The following is an 18158-nucleotide window of genomic DNA, read 5'->3' as shown; positions in this document are numbered from 1 at the left end:
ACAGTTACTCTTTTCTTGTAGCCAAAGCAGCCATAGTTGACATGGAAATGAAGGAGTGTGGCCAAGTTCCAATAAAGCTTTATTTATAAAAATAGGCAGTGGCTAATTTTGCCCCACGGGCCATAGTTTGCCAACCCTTGATCTGATTTTGAGAGTAAGCAAAACAAAACAGGAATTCAACCAGTGAGGGATAAAGAAAGTGTGAATACTGCTTCTGTGTTTAGGTTTGATGGCTTTTGGATGCCCCCTCTGTCTTTATTTTTCCAGTATTACTTAAGATGCTGTACAGGTTGCACTTTAGGATGGTATAGACTTGAAATGTGATATCTCTGAGTTCTTGATGATAACAACACCTCTATTAAAAGTAGAAATTTGCCTAATTTCTTATTTGTAGTTGACTGGATAGCATAGTGATAACATAGTTATCACTATAGCATTTTATAAATTATTCTTCCTGAACCCAGTGTTCAGTCACCTTCCAGTGATGCTTTCCTATTAGAGAATGCTGTGATATGGCTCTGAGTCTCTAAAATTTCAGTAAGTGATTTTTTTTTTCAAACATTAATTTAAAAAAAAATTAAGCAACTTGCCCAACTTTGTAGTTTTTGCCCTGTCCTGATATTCATTTAATTGGTTCTGCTAATGTGAAAACCCTTTCAAATATGAAAAAAATAAAGCAAGAGAGAAAAGTTGATTATTTCTGTAATTGGATTTTCTCTTGAATAAAATGATTTTACCCACTTTATCTTTCTGACTTAAGGGATGGGGGTGGGGGACCAGTTTTCTTTCATACTGTAGTCAGAAGCAGACAGAAGGTTTAGTCTGTTCCAAGGTATCAGAATAGTGTATTGGTTATGGTTGTAATTAATTACCGATGCTGAATATACCCTGGCCCCTGCTTTCATTCCCAAATCTAAATTTCCACTGTGTGCAAAATAATTCCATCCAGGAAGAATTCTAATTACTTCAGTAATTATCGTCTTATCTCTAAATGGAATTCAGACATTTGCAGCAGTTTATGAATGTTAGAAATGTTTCATTTCCTTTTCACCTTGAGTAACAGAAAAATACACATTACAGAATCTGGCTTCATTGAACCTTATAATTCATGTTACCATAGAAACAGGAAAACTCATATAAGAATTGTGTTAACAGTAGCATAGATAGTAAATACCTTCACTTTAACCAGCAATATCATAAAATGATTTTAATAAAAGATGTGTAAAACTTCTGTGAAATTTAATATGGTTCCTTTAACTATTATAACAATATTATCCAGTTTGCTTACTTTTAATTTTTAAAGCAATATCTTTGGTCTTACGTAGGGCTTTGTGCTTACTCCTACATATTTGCTGAGGAAAGCAAACACGGTGTTACAGGATAAAAAACTTACTTAACATGGTATTTATTTAGTTTTTAGTTAACTGTGATGATTCATTTGATTTTTTGCTTGAGGCCAAACTGCATATTCTGGATTTAAACCAGGTTTAGAAATGTAATGGATGACACTAAATTCTTTGGTGTTATGCATATGCACAGCCCCATCTTTTTTTTTTTCCCCCTGTTTACCAGCTACTTTTCTTTATGAGTTTCACAAACACTTCTGCCCATGAACCTGATTAGTTTTTACACAGACATTTAATAGTCTTTTTTGTTTTTATTATTTTATTTTGTTTCTTTCAGTTTGTAATATTTTTAAATTGAAGTATAGTGATTTACAGTGTTGTTAATTTATGCTGTACATCAGAGTGATTCAGTTATACATATATACTTTGTGGTTTACCGTAGATATTGAATATAGTTCTCTGTGCTATCCAGTAGGACCTTGTTGTTTATCCATTCTCTCTCTTTATATAAAAGCTTACATCTCCTAACCCCAACCTCCCATGCCATCCCTCCGCCAACCCATTTCTTTTTAAATCCTGATTTAAAATTTTTAATCCATTTTAGATCCTGATTTCTTAGAATTTCTGGAAATTTGCAAAGCTTCAACAGATCATCTGTCATTTTATCCATCTTCCTTTGCTTGTCTCATGTATATTACTTTTTTACTTCAAAAAAGTTAAGATTGTACCAAATTTAAACAGTAAACATCTGAATTTTTTTAAGCTTATCAAAAGATTTTGTTACTTTCAAAGAGAAGAAATAATTTTAAAAACTAATTACTGCTAGCTGCTCTTTCTCAGAGAGAGACCTTGAAAGTCTATCCCTGATTATAAATATCACTTAAAATTACTATGTGAATTATATATTAGCATGTAGATTTTGGCTACTATTGAAAGTAATTTCTTCAAACAAGTAGATTAAACTGCTCTCTGAAGGTCAGGAATTTTATATGTTCTGTTTTGAAAAAGATCACAGCTATTTATTTGTAGGGATATATTTATGTTCTTACTGTATTCAGGTTCTTAAAAAATAGTCTTGAAGTTTTTCTAAACCTATGTTTTTACCATTTATGTGTAATTTTATCCTCAGAGAATGTGATCTGTGTAAGTGTGATCTCATTAAGGTAGTAGAATATGAACTTTGATGAATTTGATTATTTTGATCAGTGTCCTTTCATGAGGAAAAATTTTGCAAGCTTTTTCTAACAGAAGATATTTAATAAACCCAAACAGTTCAGCCTGATCAGTGCTCTTTCCACTGCTCTTCTCTGGTGATTATAGAGGCATTTAAAGCCTAAATGGTTACCTGATAATATATACTTTTTTATGTTTATCATCACTCATCAAGAAATAGGTAGGTATAATTATTCCTATTAACAGATGGTTCCAAGAAAGGAAGCAGTAATAATATCCCTAGAAAGAAATCAGATTTTAAATCCAAACAGTTTTGGGTTTCTAGCCCCAGTTTCTAGCCACTCAATCACAGATTATCTTAGTTTTCTGAGCCTCGGGTCCCTCTTTCACAAAATAGAGGTGACAACACATTCCTTCCTGGACTGCTGTGATGACCAAGTAAAGTGATGAATATGAAGCATTTATAATACCGGCTGTTGTACAGTATGTGCTTAATAGAGGCCAGCTTGCTTTTAGGTTCCTTAAGAGACTAACAGAAATGGGGAACAAGACCATGCCAACTCCCTTGAACGTGGACTCGCCTCCTTCTGCTGCACTTATGGCCCCTGCTTCTGCTCGTGTTTCTTCTGTATCTGGTAGTGTGGGTAGTGAAAGTGAAAGGAGCTCAGTCGTGTCCAACTCTTTGCGACCCCATAGACTATACAGTCCCTGGAGTTCTCCAGGCCAGAATACTAGAATGGATAGCCTTTCCCTTCTCCAGGGGATCTTCCCAACCCAAGGATCGAACCCAGGTCTCCTGCATTGAGGGCAGATTCTTTACCAGCTGAGCCACAAGGGAAGCCCAAGAATACTGGAGTGGGTAACCTATCCCTTCTCTAGTGGATCTTCCCAACCCAAGAATTGAACCGGGGTCTACTGCATTGCAGGCGGATTCTTTACCAACTGAGCTATCAGGATAGTGTGGGTAAGTGTTAGTAAAAAATTACAGCAGTAGTATATGATGAGAATATAAAAGACACTAAAAGTTGACATGCCATGATTAGTTTAATACTCTTCATCACACAAAATATTAGAAGATACTGACATGGTGATGTGATTAAAGTATAAATATGTATGAATATGTGTAAAGTTGGAAGAAAATATATGACCAACTTAGACAGCATATTAAAAAACAAAGACATTACTTTGCCAACAAAGGTCCGTCTAGTCAAGGTTATGGTTTTTCCAGTAGTCCTGTATGGATGTGAGAGTTGGACTATAAAGAAAGCTGAGTGCCAAAGAATTGATGCTTTTGAACTGTGGTGTTGGAGAAGACTCTTGCGAGTCCCTTGGACTGCAAGGAGATACAACCAGTCCATCCTAAAGGAGATCAGTCCTGGGTGTTCATTGGAAGGACTGATGTTGAAGCTGCAACTCCAATACTTTGGCCACCTGATGCCAAGAACTGGCCCATTTGAAAAGACCCTGATGCTGGGAAAGATTGAAGGTGGGAGGAAGGGGACAACAGAGGATGAGATGGTTGAATGGCATCACCAACTCAATGGACATGAGCTTGAGTAAACTCTAGGAGTTGATGATGGACAGGGAGGCCTGGCGTGCTGCAGTCCATGGGGTCGCAAAAAGTCAGACACGACTGAGCAAGTGAACTGATGTGTAAAGTATACGAAATTCTAAAATACTCTTAATACTAACAATTTCTGGCCTCAGTGCAACCTGACAAAAGTCCAAAAATATCCAACACAGGAATTATACCAGCACTGAGTTTGTTTCTGTAAGTTAATTATGTTAAAACCTATTGTACAAATAAAAACTGGTCAATAGAAGTTGATAACTAAAATTAAATAAGTAGAACTTAAAATATCTGAGCCAAGTTTCTACTTAGAATGTAACTTAACCAGTAGTTCTGTACACAATTTTCTGTTTGGTAAGGTTTCCATATGTACATAAATGTGATCAGTACCTAAGTGACACAGATAAGTGATAAGACTGACCCTTCCTTTACCATGTAGTGGAGTGGGTAGTTATTCCCTTCTCCAGGGGATCTTCCCAGCCCAGGGATTGAACCCAGGTCTCCCTCTTTGCAGGCAGATTCTTTATCAGCTGAGCCACCAGAGAAGCCCAACAATACTGGAGTGGGTAGCCTATCCCTTCTTCAGTGGATGTTCCTGACCCAGGAATCAAACTCGGGTCTCCTGCATTGTAGACAGATTCTTTACCAGCTGAGCTACCAGGGAAGTCCTACCATTTAGTGATTCTGTGATTATTGGCAATTTCTTCTACCTTTCTGAATTTTATTTCTCTAATGTTACTTTGGGGCTTCCCTGGTGGCGCAGAGGTTAAAGCGTCTGCCTGCAATGCAGGAGACCTAGGTTCGATCCCTGGGTTGGGAAGATCCCCTGGAGAAGGAAATGGCAACCCAGTCCAATATTCTTGCCTGGAGAATCCCATGGACGGAGGAGCCTGGTGGGCTACAGTCCACAGGGTCGCAAAGAGTCGGAAATGTTACTTTCCTTCTCACAGAGACTAAATAGACTCTACCTTACATGGAGGTTATATTAAACAAGATATTTAAGTTCACGTATTGCCTGTTACTTAGTATCATATGATAAGTGATGGTCACTGTTAACATCTCTCTGACAGGATTAGAATAACACTGGTTAAAACATCAGGTAGTATGTAGCATGCACCATCCTAAGCAGCTAGTATAGGTACTAACTCATTGATCCTCTTATCTGTGAATACTTTCGCTATCCTCATTTTATAGAAAAGGAAACTGAAGCATCCTGGTGCTAAATAAGTAACTTGCCCAAAACCTTGCAGCTAGTTAGTAGCAGAGCCCCTCAGGGAAGATTTTCCTCCTAGTCACCCATGTTAAAAGATTAGGAATGGACTCCCAAGCCTTCTGGTCTTTCTTTGTCCTAGTGACCCATTTTGGCTTTTCAGCCCTTAGCTAAATAGATCAGGGGTGTTTCTGTTTTCAGTCCAGGTCCTTTGAGAACTTTTTTGCAAACTTATGAAAATAAATTTAAAGCTGCTGAAAATTTTTTTAACTTTATTTGAAGATGTCATACTGTTTCTCCCTAAATTTCCTCCTTCAGTATGAAGAGAATGACTCCTTGTTGTCATAAATCAGTAGTTGGGAAATAAGTGCACATTTTCTTCCTTCTAGTCCTTCATGAAAGCAGGCTCTGAACATAACTCCCTTTCAACCTTAACTTTACCTTTTATTATCTTTGCCTTTTCTCCCCTATTTGACCATATTTAACTCTTAGGCTATGCTCTGTCAGGAGCTTGGCTAAGGACTTCTTAGAATAAAGTATATTATGGAGAATTCCATTAACTGTCTATCTTCAGACAGATAATTTTTGTTTGGGTGTTGTTTTTTCACTTTTAAGAGGTTTGTTGTGGGTATAATTTGGATGCCATCCAGTATGCACCCAACGTAAGTGTGTGTTTGGAGATTTTTAGTAAATGTATACATTTGTGCAACCGTCATCACAACTCAGTTTTAGAATGCTTTCGTTATGACAAAGATTCTCTTAATGACTACTTGGAGTGAATCCCTGCTCCCAGCCCCAGGCAACCACTGATCTGTTTTCTGTCTCTATAGTTTTGCTTCTTGTAGAAATTTCACACAAGTGGAAACAATAAGTAATCCTTTGTGTCTCCCTTCTTTTATTTAGGAATGTTTTCAAGGTTCATCCATGTTGATGCATCTATCATTAGTTGGTTCTCTCTTATTTCTAAATTTCCATTAGATGGATATCCATTTGTTTATTCATTCACCAGCTGATAGACATTTGGACTGTTTCCAGGTTTGAACCATTATGAAGAAAGCTACTGTAAAAATCTACGTGCAAGTCTTTGTGTGGACATATGTTTTCATTTCTCTTGGTGCATAACTAGAAATAGACTTTCTTAGTAACACTGAGTGAGTTTTTAACTTTTTAAACAATTGCCGAACCATTTTCCAAAGTGCGCCACTTTAAATTCCCACCTGCTATGGGATAAGGGTTTCCATCTCTGAATATGCGCGCTGATGGCTGCTGTTCCCAGTGTTTTCAGCATAGCCGTGCTCCTGAGCATGTGGTGTCTTACGTGGTTTTACCTGGGGTTGTCCAGATGACTAATAATGTAGGCAACTTTTTATGCACTTTTTCATACTGTCTGCATATCTTCTTTAGTGAAGTGTTAAAAATCCTTTGCCCAGTGATCAGCCCTGGGTGTTCTTTGGAAGGAATGATGCTAAAGCTGAAACTCCAGTACTTTGGCCACCTCATGCGAAGAGGTGACTCATTGGAAAAGACTCTGATGCTGGGAGGGATTGGGGGCAGGAGGAGAAGGGGACGCCAGAGGATGAGATGGCTGGATGGCATCACTGACTCGATGGACGTGAGTCTGAGTGAACTCCGGGAGTTGGTGATGGACAGGGAGGCCTGGCGTGCTGTGATTCATGGGGTCACAAAGAGTCGGACACGACTGAGCGACTGAACTGAACTGGTATCTTCTTTAGTGAAGTGTTAAAAATCCTTTGCCCAGTATGCAGTTGTGTTGTCTTCCTGTGTTGATGAGCCAAAAGTGTTCTTAATATATTTTGTGTACAAACTGTACTAATCTTTTTATCAGATATATGATTTGTAAAGCTGTTCCCAGTCTGTAGCTTCTCTTTTTGTTTCCTTAATGGTGTGTTTTTCAGTAAGCCCAATTTATCAGTTTATCCAACTTTTTTTAATAGATTGTGCTTTTGGTATTGGTGTTATAGCTAATAAATCTTTGCCTTACTCAAGTCTCAAAGAGTTTCTTCTGGAAATTTAGTAATTCTAGCTATTAGATTTATATCTATGATTCATATAGAAGTACTTTTTATGTTTAATGCAAGATAAGGGTCTAATAAGTTCTTTTTTTTTTTCTTTTTTGGCATATGGTATGTAATTGCTCCAGCACCATTTCCTGAAAACACTGTCTCTTGCCCTTGTTGAATTTCCTTGGCTGTTTTGTTGAAAATGAACTATAAATATATGGGTGTACTTTTGGATTCTCTGTGTTGTTTCTCTCACTGGTCTGTCCTTATACTGCTACCATGCTGTCTTGATTACTGTAGCTTTTGTAGTAGGTCTTTGTTGCTTGTTGCTAAGTCGCTTCAGTCGTGTCCAACTCTGTGCAACCCCATAGATGGCAGCCCACCAGGCTCCCCGTCCCTGGGATTCTCCAGGCAAGAACACTGGAGTAGGTTGCAATTTCCTTCTCCAATGCATGAAAGTGAAAAGTGAAAGTGAAGTCGCTCAGTCATGTCCAACTCTTAGTGACCCCATGGACTGCAGCCTACCAGGCTCCTCCGTCCATGGGATTTTCCAAGCAAGAGTACTGGAGTGGGGTGCCATTGCCTTCTCTGAATAGGTCTTTAAGTTGGGTTTCTTATGGCAGAAAGTGAAGAACAACTAAAAAGCCTCTTGCTGAAAGTGAAAGAGGAAAGTGAAAAAGTTGGCTTGAAGCTCAACATTCAGAAAACAAAGGTCATGGCATCTGATCCCATCACTTCATGGGAAATAGATGGGGAAACAGTGGAAACAGTGTCAGACTTTATTTTGGGGGGCTCCAAAATCACTGCAAATGGTGATGGCAGCCATGGATTTAAAGGATGATTACTCCTTGGAAGGAAAGTTATGACCCACCTAGATAGCATATTCAAAAGCAGAGACATTACTTTGCCAACAAAGGTCCGTCTAGTCAAGGCTATGGTTTTTCCAGTGGTCATGTATGGATGTGAGAGTTGGACTGTGAAAAAGGCTGAGCACCAAAAGAATTGATGCTTTTGAACTGTGGTGTTGGAGAAGACTCTCGAGAGTCTCTTGGACTGCAAGGAGATACAACCAGTCCATCCTAAAGGAGATCAGTCCTGGGTGCTCATTGGAAGGACTGATGTTGAAGCTGAAACTCCAATACTTTGGCCACCTCATGCGAAGAGTTGACTCATTGGAAAAGACCCTGATGCTGGGAGGGATTGGGGTCAAGAGGACAAGGGGACGACAGAGGATGAGATGGTTGGATGGCATCACCGACTCCATGGACATGAGTTTGGGTGAACTCCAGGAGTTGGTGATGGACAGGGAGGCCTGGCGTGTTGCGATTCATGGGGTCACAAAGAATCAAACACGACTAAGCAACTGAACTGAACTAAAGTTGGGTTTATCCATTCCATTAACTTTGTTCCTTTTCAAAATTGTTTTGGCTATCTTAAGTCCTTTGCATTTTCATATAGATTTTAGAATCAGCTTGCTGATGTTTTCTATTGGAAAACATGCTGAAATATTTTGATGGTGGGTGGATTGAATCTTGCATCAATTTGAAGAGACCAGCAATCTCAACAACATTAAAATCTTCCAACCCATGAAAATATTTTTCAGTTTATTTAGCTATTCTTTAATATTGCAGCAAATTTTAAGAAACTCTCTTTATCTGTTTTTATGCTCAAATGTTTTCTTAAGTATTTTTATGCTAATAGGAATGAAATTCTTTTCTTGATTTAATTTTCTCATTATTCATTTAATATATAAAAATACCATTGATTTTTCTAAGTTGATCTTTAGCATTAGTGAACTCATTTTTTCTAGTGGATTCATTAGATTCCTTAAATTTTCTACATAGGAGGCTATGGCACTTGCCCCCGAAAAAACTTTTCCTTTTCAATCTATATGCTTTTAATTTCTTTCTCTTACTTTCCTGGCCTGAATATATGTTCTGCTCCACTAAAATGCTGAATTGAAGAACAGAATTCTTTGCCTTGTTGGTATTCTTAATGGAACAGCATTTAGTATTCTACCAATAAAGATGATCATAGCTCTAGACCTTTTATCAGGTTGCAGGAGTTTCCTTCTGTTCTTTCTTTGCTGAGAATTTTTATCATGAATCAGGGTTGGTTTTGTAAACTGAGTTTTCTGCAAGTACTAAGATCACCATGGGGATTTTATCCTGTTTTCTTTTCATATGGCTTATTTCATTAATATTTGCATGTCATACCAACTCTTGCCTTTCTGATTAAAAACATAGTCATGACATAGAATGCTTTTAATGTATTTCAGTATTCAAAATGTTTATATTTTGTTAAGGATTTTTGTCTCTGAGTTCATGAGGATTATTGGTCTGAAAATATTAATATTTCCATCTCTTTTTCTGTTTTTGCATATAGACCACTTTTGCTGAACTTGTAAAATGAGTTTATTTCTCATCTGTTTTTAAAATCATGTCTAGGAATTCCTGATTATCCAGTGGTTAGAACTCAGTGCTCTCACTGCTACGGTTCCAGGTTTGATCCCTGGTCAGGAAACTAAGATATGGCATGCCAACTGGCCAAAAAAAAGAAATAATCTCTGTAGAATTGGTTGTATTCCCTCTTAAATATAAAGTCATCTGGACTGGGTTGTTTTGTGTTGTTTTCTTTGACTATTTTAAATTACAAGTTGGATTTTTATAATAGATAAAAGGCTATCCAGATTTTCCTGTCTTTTTCAGTCCATTTTTATAACTTACATCTTTCAAAGAATTTGTCCATTTCATCTAAGTGTTTAGTTCATTGACACAAATTGCTTATAATATTCCCTTAGTGTCCTTTGAATATTGATCGCATCTATAGTGCTGTCTCCTTCATCATGTCTGAAGTTGGTTATTTGTGTGTTATCTTCTCAGTCTACTACTAGTTTAGTAACTTTATTATTTTTAAAGATACGGCCTTACTTTTGTTGTTTTTTCTCTATTTTCTATTTTTTTGTTTCCTTCTTTTACCTTTATTAGTTTATTTGTCTTACTTTGGGCTTGATTTGCTCCTTTTTAAACCATTTAAGATGGAAGGTTAGATTACTGTTAACCTCTTTCTAACACAGACATTTAAATTTATTAATTTCTTTCTGAGCACTCCTTTAGCTGCATCCCATATATTTAGATATGTTATATTTTTATTTTCATTCAAGATTTTTTTTCTCTTTCTACTTCTAATTTAGTGTTTCCTGAAAGTGTGGACTGATTGTCCTAAAATTAATCTCTGTAAGACTAAAAAATAATTCTTTTAATTATGTATTTTGCTTATGCCTAATAATTTTAATAGGTCTGATATCCTTTTTTTGATCATTTTTACTGCTTTGAGATAGCATGTGTGTTAGTCTTAATTTTTTCACATGTGGAATTTAAAGCTCATAATTTATTGAGACCTAAAGAATTATATAGAATCATCCTTCTTATACTTTTGCCAATAAAACACCAAATTGCAAGTGAAAATATTGAAGTGAATTAAAGCACCACATTTTTTGTAGCATTTCAGATATAGTATGGAGTGTATATTTGTACATATTTTTAGTCAGTCTGAATAATAAGTATTTTAAAATATTTGGAGTTTTCTTAAATGCTGGCCTACCTATTACATAGGTAGTATTCTCTTCACATGTCCCTGACTAATTTCTCAGAACTAATCATAAGATCAGAGCAGAGGCATAGTTGGAAACATTCTCATTAATTCCATTCCCAAGTTATTTAATGAACCTTTTTGCAAGTAAATAACTAGTGTAAGTTGGGGAAAATGCATCAAAATTTCTCTTATTTAAGCTAATTGAACATTTTCACCATTCTTTCAGAAATAATACTACTATGAAAATGTAAATACAGAAGGTCTTCTAGATTTTAAAAAGGCTTAACAGCTAGTAATTACATTTATTAGACTCACAGTTTCAATAAATTTGTGGAAATGGTCATTTAAAAATATTAGTATTTTGAAAACTTACACCGTCTCAAAAAGCAGCATTTACTCACAGTTAGCATTAAATATCTGCATTAATATTCTGGTTTACGCCCCTAAAATTTTCTCACAGACTCTGAAATCATATGCAGTTAATTTAGAATTTGGTCCACTTCAGACTTGTTTGATTTTTCTCGTGTACTGAAGAGAATTATTTACTAAGCAATTAACAGTGTAAATATGAGATTTTTTTTATTTGGTTCACCTAGGGAGCCCAATTATTTTGAAGAACCTAAGTAGAATGATTTGCATATACAAAATCAATGTATAGATAAGTTTCAACATTAAGGTGTAGTCTCTAGTTTGAAACATCTCATGGGTAGTCAGTTTATGTTGTTATATACTTTGAAACTTAAATTGCATTTACTTTTAAATACTAACTTAGGTCTTTCACTAAATCAGTGTCCTACCCTCACCTCTGTTATTGGTCAGCTTTTCTGTAGATGATCAAATGTTTATGCATTGAACACCCTCTTCCTTAACATTTATGATGACTACTGTAAAGGTTTGTCTTTTCTTTTTTGCTCTGGACTTGAAGGCCAAAGTAAGCAGGTGTTGCATCATGCTGAACCCAATTACACGGGATCAAGAAGGATGCTGGGTGAGGGGGAGGAGCAGTAAGGTACTTTCCTTTGGGAATGCCCCACCATCTAGTGCCAAGTTCATTCCAATTCATAGCCAAGCATAATAGCCAATTGTCTTTGTCACTGCAGTGTTTCACAGGCAGTTTCTCAGATTTTTTTCCCTCTAATTTCCTAGGGGAGATGGACTCGTCTCTCTCATTTCTGCTGTGATCTATTACTTTTATTTTTAGTTGTGGATTTCTTTTGTTCAGAAGTAGTTTATGTCAACTGTAAAAAAAAAACTTCCTAATTGAAGTTACTGACATAATTTTATTTCACGTGCTTTAGTAAGTCTAGAAAAGCATCTTTTTATTTAAAACTTACTATTAAAGCATATGTTTTTATGATATTTAAAAATAATTTTGATACTTACCCTTAAAAGAAAAAATATTTTTATATCACAATAAAAAATAAAAAAAGTTTTTTCCAAATATGCTGTGTCATTTTTCTCTGTGCATTTTGTCTCTTTTTCTGTTTAGCAGCATATAGAAAAGTTCCAGACCTTGGAACTTTTACTAATTAAAGTTCAGCCAAATTAATAGCTGGGTGAGACTAAGCAGAAAGCAAGAAATATTTTTAAAAATGAATTTGTCATTCTTTCACACAATATTGTGGCATACTTATGGAGAAACTCAATAGCCAAAGAGAAATGACTGCCAAGATGCTAACATGAAATTTTTAAAACTTTCAAAAAAAAATTAACACCCTAAAAACGTACAAAAAGTTAGGGGGGGCACATGTAAAAAGTTTGCATCATAGTCAATCTGGAAATCTCATCAGCATCCTTGCCTAGTTTAAAAAAAAAAAGAGGAACAACACAACATTCTGATGGCTAATACTTTTTATTCTGGAGTACTGTGCATGGCCACACTATTGGTCAGTTGTGTGGATTAAGATGTTCAGAGATGCTAAGACAATAACAACAAAATTTCCCTGCCACTCTTTTTGATGAAGCTTTTGAAAGAATACTCCAGCAGAATTAAGGAGAACAGAATAGTCAAGAATTAAGACAACATCAGTTGATTCGGTCGCTCAGTCGTGTCTGACTCTTTGCGACCCCATGAATTGCAGCACGCCAGGCCTCCCTGTCCATCACCAACTCCCGGAGTAAGGACAACATAGGATCCAGGAAAAAAAGGTGATTGAAGAAAAGACCAAGGAGCCATATTCAAGAATGAGAGCTGGTCCATTATGAAAGCAACTCATGTTTGAAGAAAGTTAGGAATGGCATTTCCAGAGAAAAATGGAACCGGTGAATTATATGGTACTTGGAGAATTTAGAAAATAATATTGGATTTTGACAGAACTGATGGATCTGGAAAACATTAATTAACTACATAGAATATTAAACATTTTTTAGAAAATCAGGCAGTTATTAATTCTACAAAAAACTAAATGTGCAGAAGAAACCCTATTGATAGTATACCAGTTGACCATAGAGTGAACAATATCATAGCAATTATACCAATGGAAATACAATTAATACTGTTAATTTAACTAAAAGTTGAGCACTGATTATGTTGGGAGGAGGATAAAGTAGTTTAAAGAGCTAAATCCTTGTTGAAGTCAGCAAATGTTGCCTCAATTCAGTTCAGTCACTCAATCGTGTCCGACTCTGCAACCCCATGAATCGCAGCATGCCAGGCCTCCCTGTCTGTCACCATCTCCCAGAGTTCACTCAGACTCATGTCCATCGAGTCAGTGATGCCATCCAGACATTTCATCCTCTGTCGTCCCCTCTTCCTCCTGCCCCCAGTCCCTCCCAGCATCAGAGTCTTTTCCAATGAGTCAACTCTTCACATGAGGTGGCCAAAGTACTGGAGTTTCAGCTTTAGTATCAGTCCTTCCAAAGAACACCCAGGGCTGATCTCCTTTAGAATGGACTGGTTGGATCTCCTTGCAGTCCAAGGGACTATCAAGAGTCTTCTCCAACACCACAGTTCAAAAGCATCAATTCTTTGGTGCTCAGCCTTCTTCACAGTCCAACTCTCACATCCATACATGACCAGTAGAAAAACCATAGCCTTGACTAGACGGACCTTTGTTGGCAAAGTAATGTCTCTGCTTTTGAATATGCTATCTAGGTTGGTCATAACTTTCCTTCCAAGGAGTAAGCGTCTTTTAATTTCATGGCTGCAGTCACCATCTGCAGTGATTTTTGAGTCCCCAAAAATAAAGTCTGACACTGTTTCCGCTGTTTCCCCATCTATTTCCCATGACGTGATGGGACCAGATGCCATGATCTTCGTAACAATCAGTAAATCTAGAAATAGCAGAATAAGCATCAGTACTAAAATGTAAAAGAAAAGACAAACATCTGAATTATTTAAAAAATAGGTACTTTTGGGGAATGGTAGGGGGCCATGTTTTTCATAAACTTTTACAATTTAGGGTATTTTAAAACTCTTTGCAAATGTCTCTCCTAAAAATAAAATTTAATTTTTAAAGGAATAATGGTGTTTAAATTGTCAAGGAAGTAGAATAATTATGGATTGTAGTTAACTTTGTACATTTTTGTCTCATTATTTTCTAGAGTTCCTGGAATAACTATTGCTACAGATATTATCTGTGGTTTTCCTGGAGAAACAGACCAAGATTTTCAAGAAACAGTGAAACTTGTTGAAGAGTACAAATTTCCAAGTCTCTTTATTAACCAGTTTTACCCAAGACCAGGAACTCCTGCTGCAAAAATGGAACAAGTTCCAGCACAAGTTGTAAGACATTTTTCTTGTAAGATATAAACTTTAGCCAGTAGCTATAACAGTGCAGCTGTGTTGCCTACCTTCACGCAACCAGCTCGTGGTATGACCCTTAAGTTACAAATTATGGAGTGTTTGTTCCCAGTTAGGGTTAAGGGCAGAGAGACCTTAGTACACTAAATGACCTTAGGCGACTAAAATGTTACCTTTTTTTTTTTTTCCTCTTGGGGAATGAGGGTCAGATAACACTGGGAAAATTTTTTTAAAACTTATGTTTAGTACTAACTGTATTTACAAGATAAGTCCTTGAATGTTTGAAAATAAGGCAAAATTTAAAAATCTGTGAGTGAAGGAGGCTTCCCTACTTCATAAGAGCTGCTTTTCATAATTTGTTGCTTACTGGGGAGTCCCCTGGTTTTCTTCCCTTTCCATGGGATAGATTTGATGCTGTCTCTCTATTTCGGATGTGGTATTGCTTTCACAAGGAACCTCAATTTCATCCTTACACGTTCATTAATATATTAGAATAAGATGACATGAAATAAATGTGAAAGAGTTTGAGATCCAGGAAAGGCAAACTGTTTCCCAGAATGCCCCAGAAATTAATAGCCTCACACAATTTCTCACACAATAGCCAATTTCAGTTAAATTCATTGGCTCAAGATGAAAAAATATTAGTAAGCCTTAAGAGGAAGTAGAATTTTTTCAATGAAAAATTTCTGCTTTGTTTCTGATAACTAAAACAAATTGTGTGCCACCATTAATTTTTCATAAACATAAAAAGAAATCAAATGAATTCCTTGCTTTTTATATCTAAATTATAATTTTTTTGACATATAATATGCATACAACGAAATTACCTCTTTCCAGCATGTGGTTTTTCAAATTTTGATAAATGCATTCACTAGTGTAACTGCACCTACCATCAAAATCTGGAACAGTTCCATCAGATCCCCTCAAATTCCCTTTTACTTTTTTGTAGTCATCTACTCTCTCCATCCCCAGCTCCTGGCAACTACTGTTCTGTTGTCCTTAAATAGTCTAATTCATTCTTTTTTAAACTTCTTTAATAAAAAAATTTTTTTTGAGCTATGACATACATGCAGAAAAGTGTGTTTCTAGATGTTTTCTCTTCATCTCTTTTCTGGTTTCTTGCTGTTTGCTATAGCGAGGAGCGAGGTGAACAGCAGCAGTGACGTGTTTGGTCCCTACAGAAGTAGAGCTGCTGTCCACCCATGGGGCTGCTGGAAATACAGGCTCTGAAGCCCCACCCCACCCCAGACCTCCCCATTCAGTCTTCTTCTCCAAGTGATTTGTGTGTACATTAAAATTGTGGTCTTGGAGAATACTCTTGAGAGTCCCTTGGACTGCAAGGAGATCCAACCAGTCCATCCTAAAGGAAATCAGTCCTGAATATTCATTGGAAGGACTGATGCTGAAGCTGAAACTCCAGTGGTTTGGCCACCTAATGCCGAGAACTGACTCACTGGAAAAGACCCTGATGCTGGGAAAGATTGAGGGTGGGAGGAGAAGGGGACGACAGAGGATGAGATGGATGGATGGCATCACCAACGTGATGGACATGAGTTTGAGTAAACTCCGGAAGTTGGTGATGGACAGGGAAGCCTGGCGTGCTGCAGTCCATGGGGTCACAAAGAGTTGGACACGACTGAGCGACTGAACTGAACTGATCCTAGTTTACCATTGCTTTACTCATCGGTTTTTAATCTGTCTTCAAATCCACCTAAGGAATTTCTAACTTTCTTTAATTAATCTATTTTTTACTTCTAGAGTTAAAATATTCTTTTTTTTTTTTTTTTTTGTAGATTCCAGTGTTCTGATGAAGTTCCCCATACTTTCTTCTGTATTTTTTTTTAACATGTTTAATCAGTTACCTTAATGCCCATACTGAATTCTCTAATATCTGAATCTAATGTCAGTTTGTTTGTATTGACTTTTTTCCCTTGATTTTGATGACTTGTCTTCTCTTTCCATATATATGATCATTTTCATTCTATGATTACCTTTGTCTATTAATTTTTAAAAAACGGCTATGGGTTCTAGATTGTAATATATCTTCCTCTGGGAGGACTTTGGTTTTGTTAGACTCTAAGGTAAGAACTAATTATTGCAACTGATCTGAGATTGATTTTTGAAACTATTTTTTAGTCTTTCTGAGGATTGGGTTATTTCTAGCTTGCCCTAACTTTTTGAAGGCGGACAGTGGCGTGTTGGTATTTAACAGCTGACATTCAGTGGGATGGGTTCTGACTTGTAGCTTTTCCCGATTTCCATAGTGTAAATACTTTCACTGTTGCCAATTTCAAATCACCAGTGTGATATCACTCAACATCAAATTGGAAAAAGAAACACATAATCAACTCTTGGAACTGGTAAAAAGCCTGAGCAAACCAAAATTCTGTGGTGGTTACCAGGGCCTTTTCTTTATAGGAGGTTTTCAACTTTTAATTTTTGTCTCTGTAAGCTCATGAAAACGCTTAAGGCTCTGCATAGTTACTCAGTCTCTTAGCTTTTACTTGGCTTCTCAAGCTGCCATCCACTGCTTACAAATTGATAAATACCCAGAGGGGAAAAGTAGATTCAAATATTGAGCTTTTCTCTAGGATCTTCATTTCTCAGGTTCTCACTGCCTTGATAGCTTTTTGATGTTGAAACAGTACATCTTATAAATTTTATTTACCTTTTCTAACTGTTGTTGGAAAGATCACTGGTCTGATACAAGCTGGTTTGCCTTAGCCAGAAGCAGAACTCTGCATAAAATCAGCTTTCAGATGCTTTTTATTTTGTTCTTTCATCTTTTACACATAACCCCTTAGCATCTTCCTTACATTTTTAGACTTCAGTCATCCAGCCCTGGCATAGCAGAACCTTTTTTTTAAAAAATGACTTTATATATTTTAGAGCAGTTTTAGATTCAAAGCAAAATTGAGTAGAAGGAACATAGAGGTCCCTTATGGTCTGCCACATACACATGCAGCTTCCCCTGATACCAGCATCGCTTGCCAGAGTGGTATGTTGGTTACATCATTATCACCCAAAGTCAGTAGCTTATATTTCATTTCACTCCACATTCTGTGGGTTTGGGCAAATGTGTAAAGACATGCAACTACCGTTATAGTATCGTACAGAATAGTTTATCTTCAATAAAAATCCTCTGTACTCTCCCTTTTCATTGTTCCCATGCCCTTCAATGCTCCTGATTATTTTTACTGTCTTCATAATTTTGCCTTTTCAACTATGTCATATAGTCAGGATCCTAGAGTATTGTAGCCTTTTCAGATTGCCTTATTTCACTTAGTAGTATGCAGTTAAAGTTTCTCCATGTCCTTTTATGGCTTAATAGCTCATTTCATTTTAAAACAACAGAAATTCATTGTCTGACAATTCTGGATACTAAAGCCCAGAGGCAGGCCCCTGCTTCTCTGGACGACACAGGAGAATCCTTCTTTGCCTCTTCCTGGCTTTGGGTGGTTTCCTGATCGTCTTCCCCTTGCTTATATCTGCCTTCATGGTC

General features: G+C 36.7%; 1 protein-coding gene across 6 annotated transcripts in view; it reads left to right on the top strand.

Annotated features, from left to right (window-relative positions):
- CDKAL1 (CDK5 regulatory subunit associated protein 1 like 1) overlaps positions 1-18158 on the top strand; it is a 739806-nt gene that overhangs the window by 483624 nt on the left and 238024 nt on the right. For all 6 annotated transcript variants that reach the window (XM_059880369.1, NM_001192691.1, XM_059880368.1 and 3 more), the window contains one exon: positions 14458-14638. In XM_059880369.1, the coding sequence (XP_059736352.1) occupies positions 14458-14638 (181 nt within the window). The remainder of the gene's footprint in view (positions 1-14457; positions 14639-18158) is intronic.

The sequence above is a fragment of the Bos taurus genome, chromosome 23, assembly GCF_002263795.3.
Source record: "Bos taurus isolate L1 Dominette 01449 registration number 42190680 breed Hereford chromosome 23, ARS-UCD2.0, whole genome shotgun sequence".
NCBI classification, from domain to species: domain Eukaryota; kingdom Metazoa; phylum Chordata; class Mammalia; order Artiodactyla; family Bovidae; genus Bos; species Bos taurus.
This window is presented reverse-complemented; position numbering and strand designations above follow the sequence as displayed.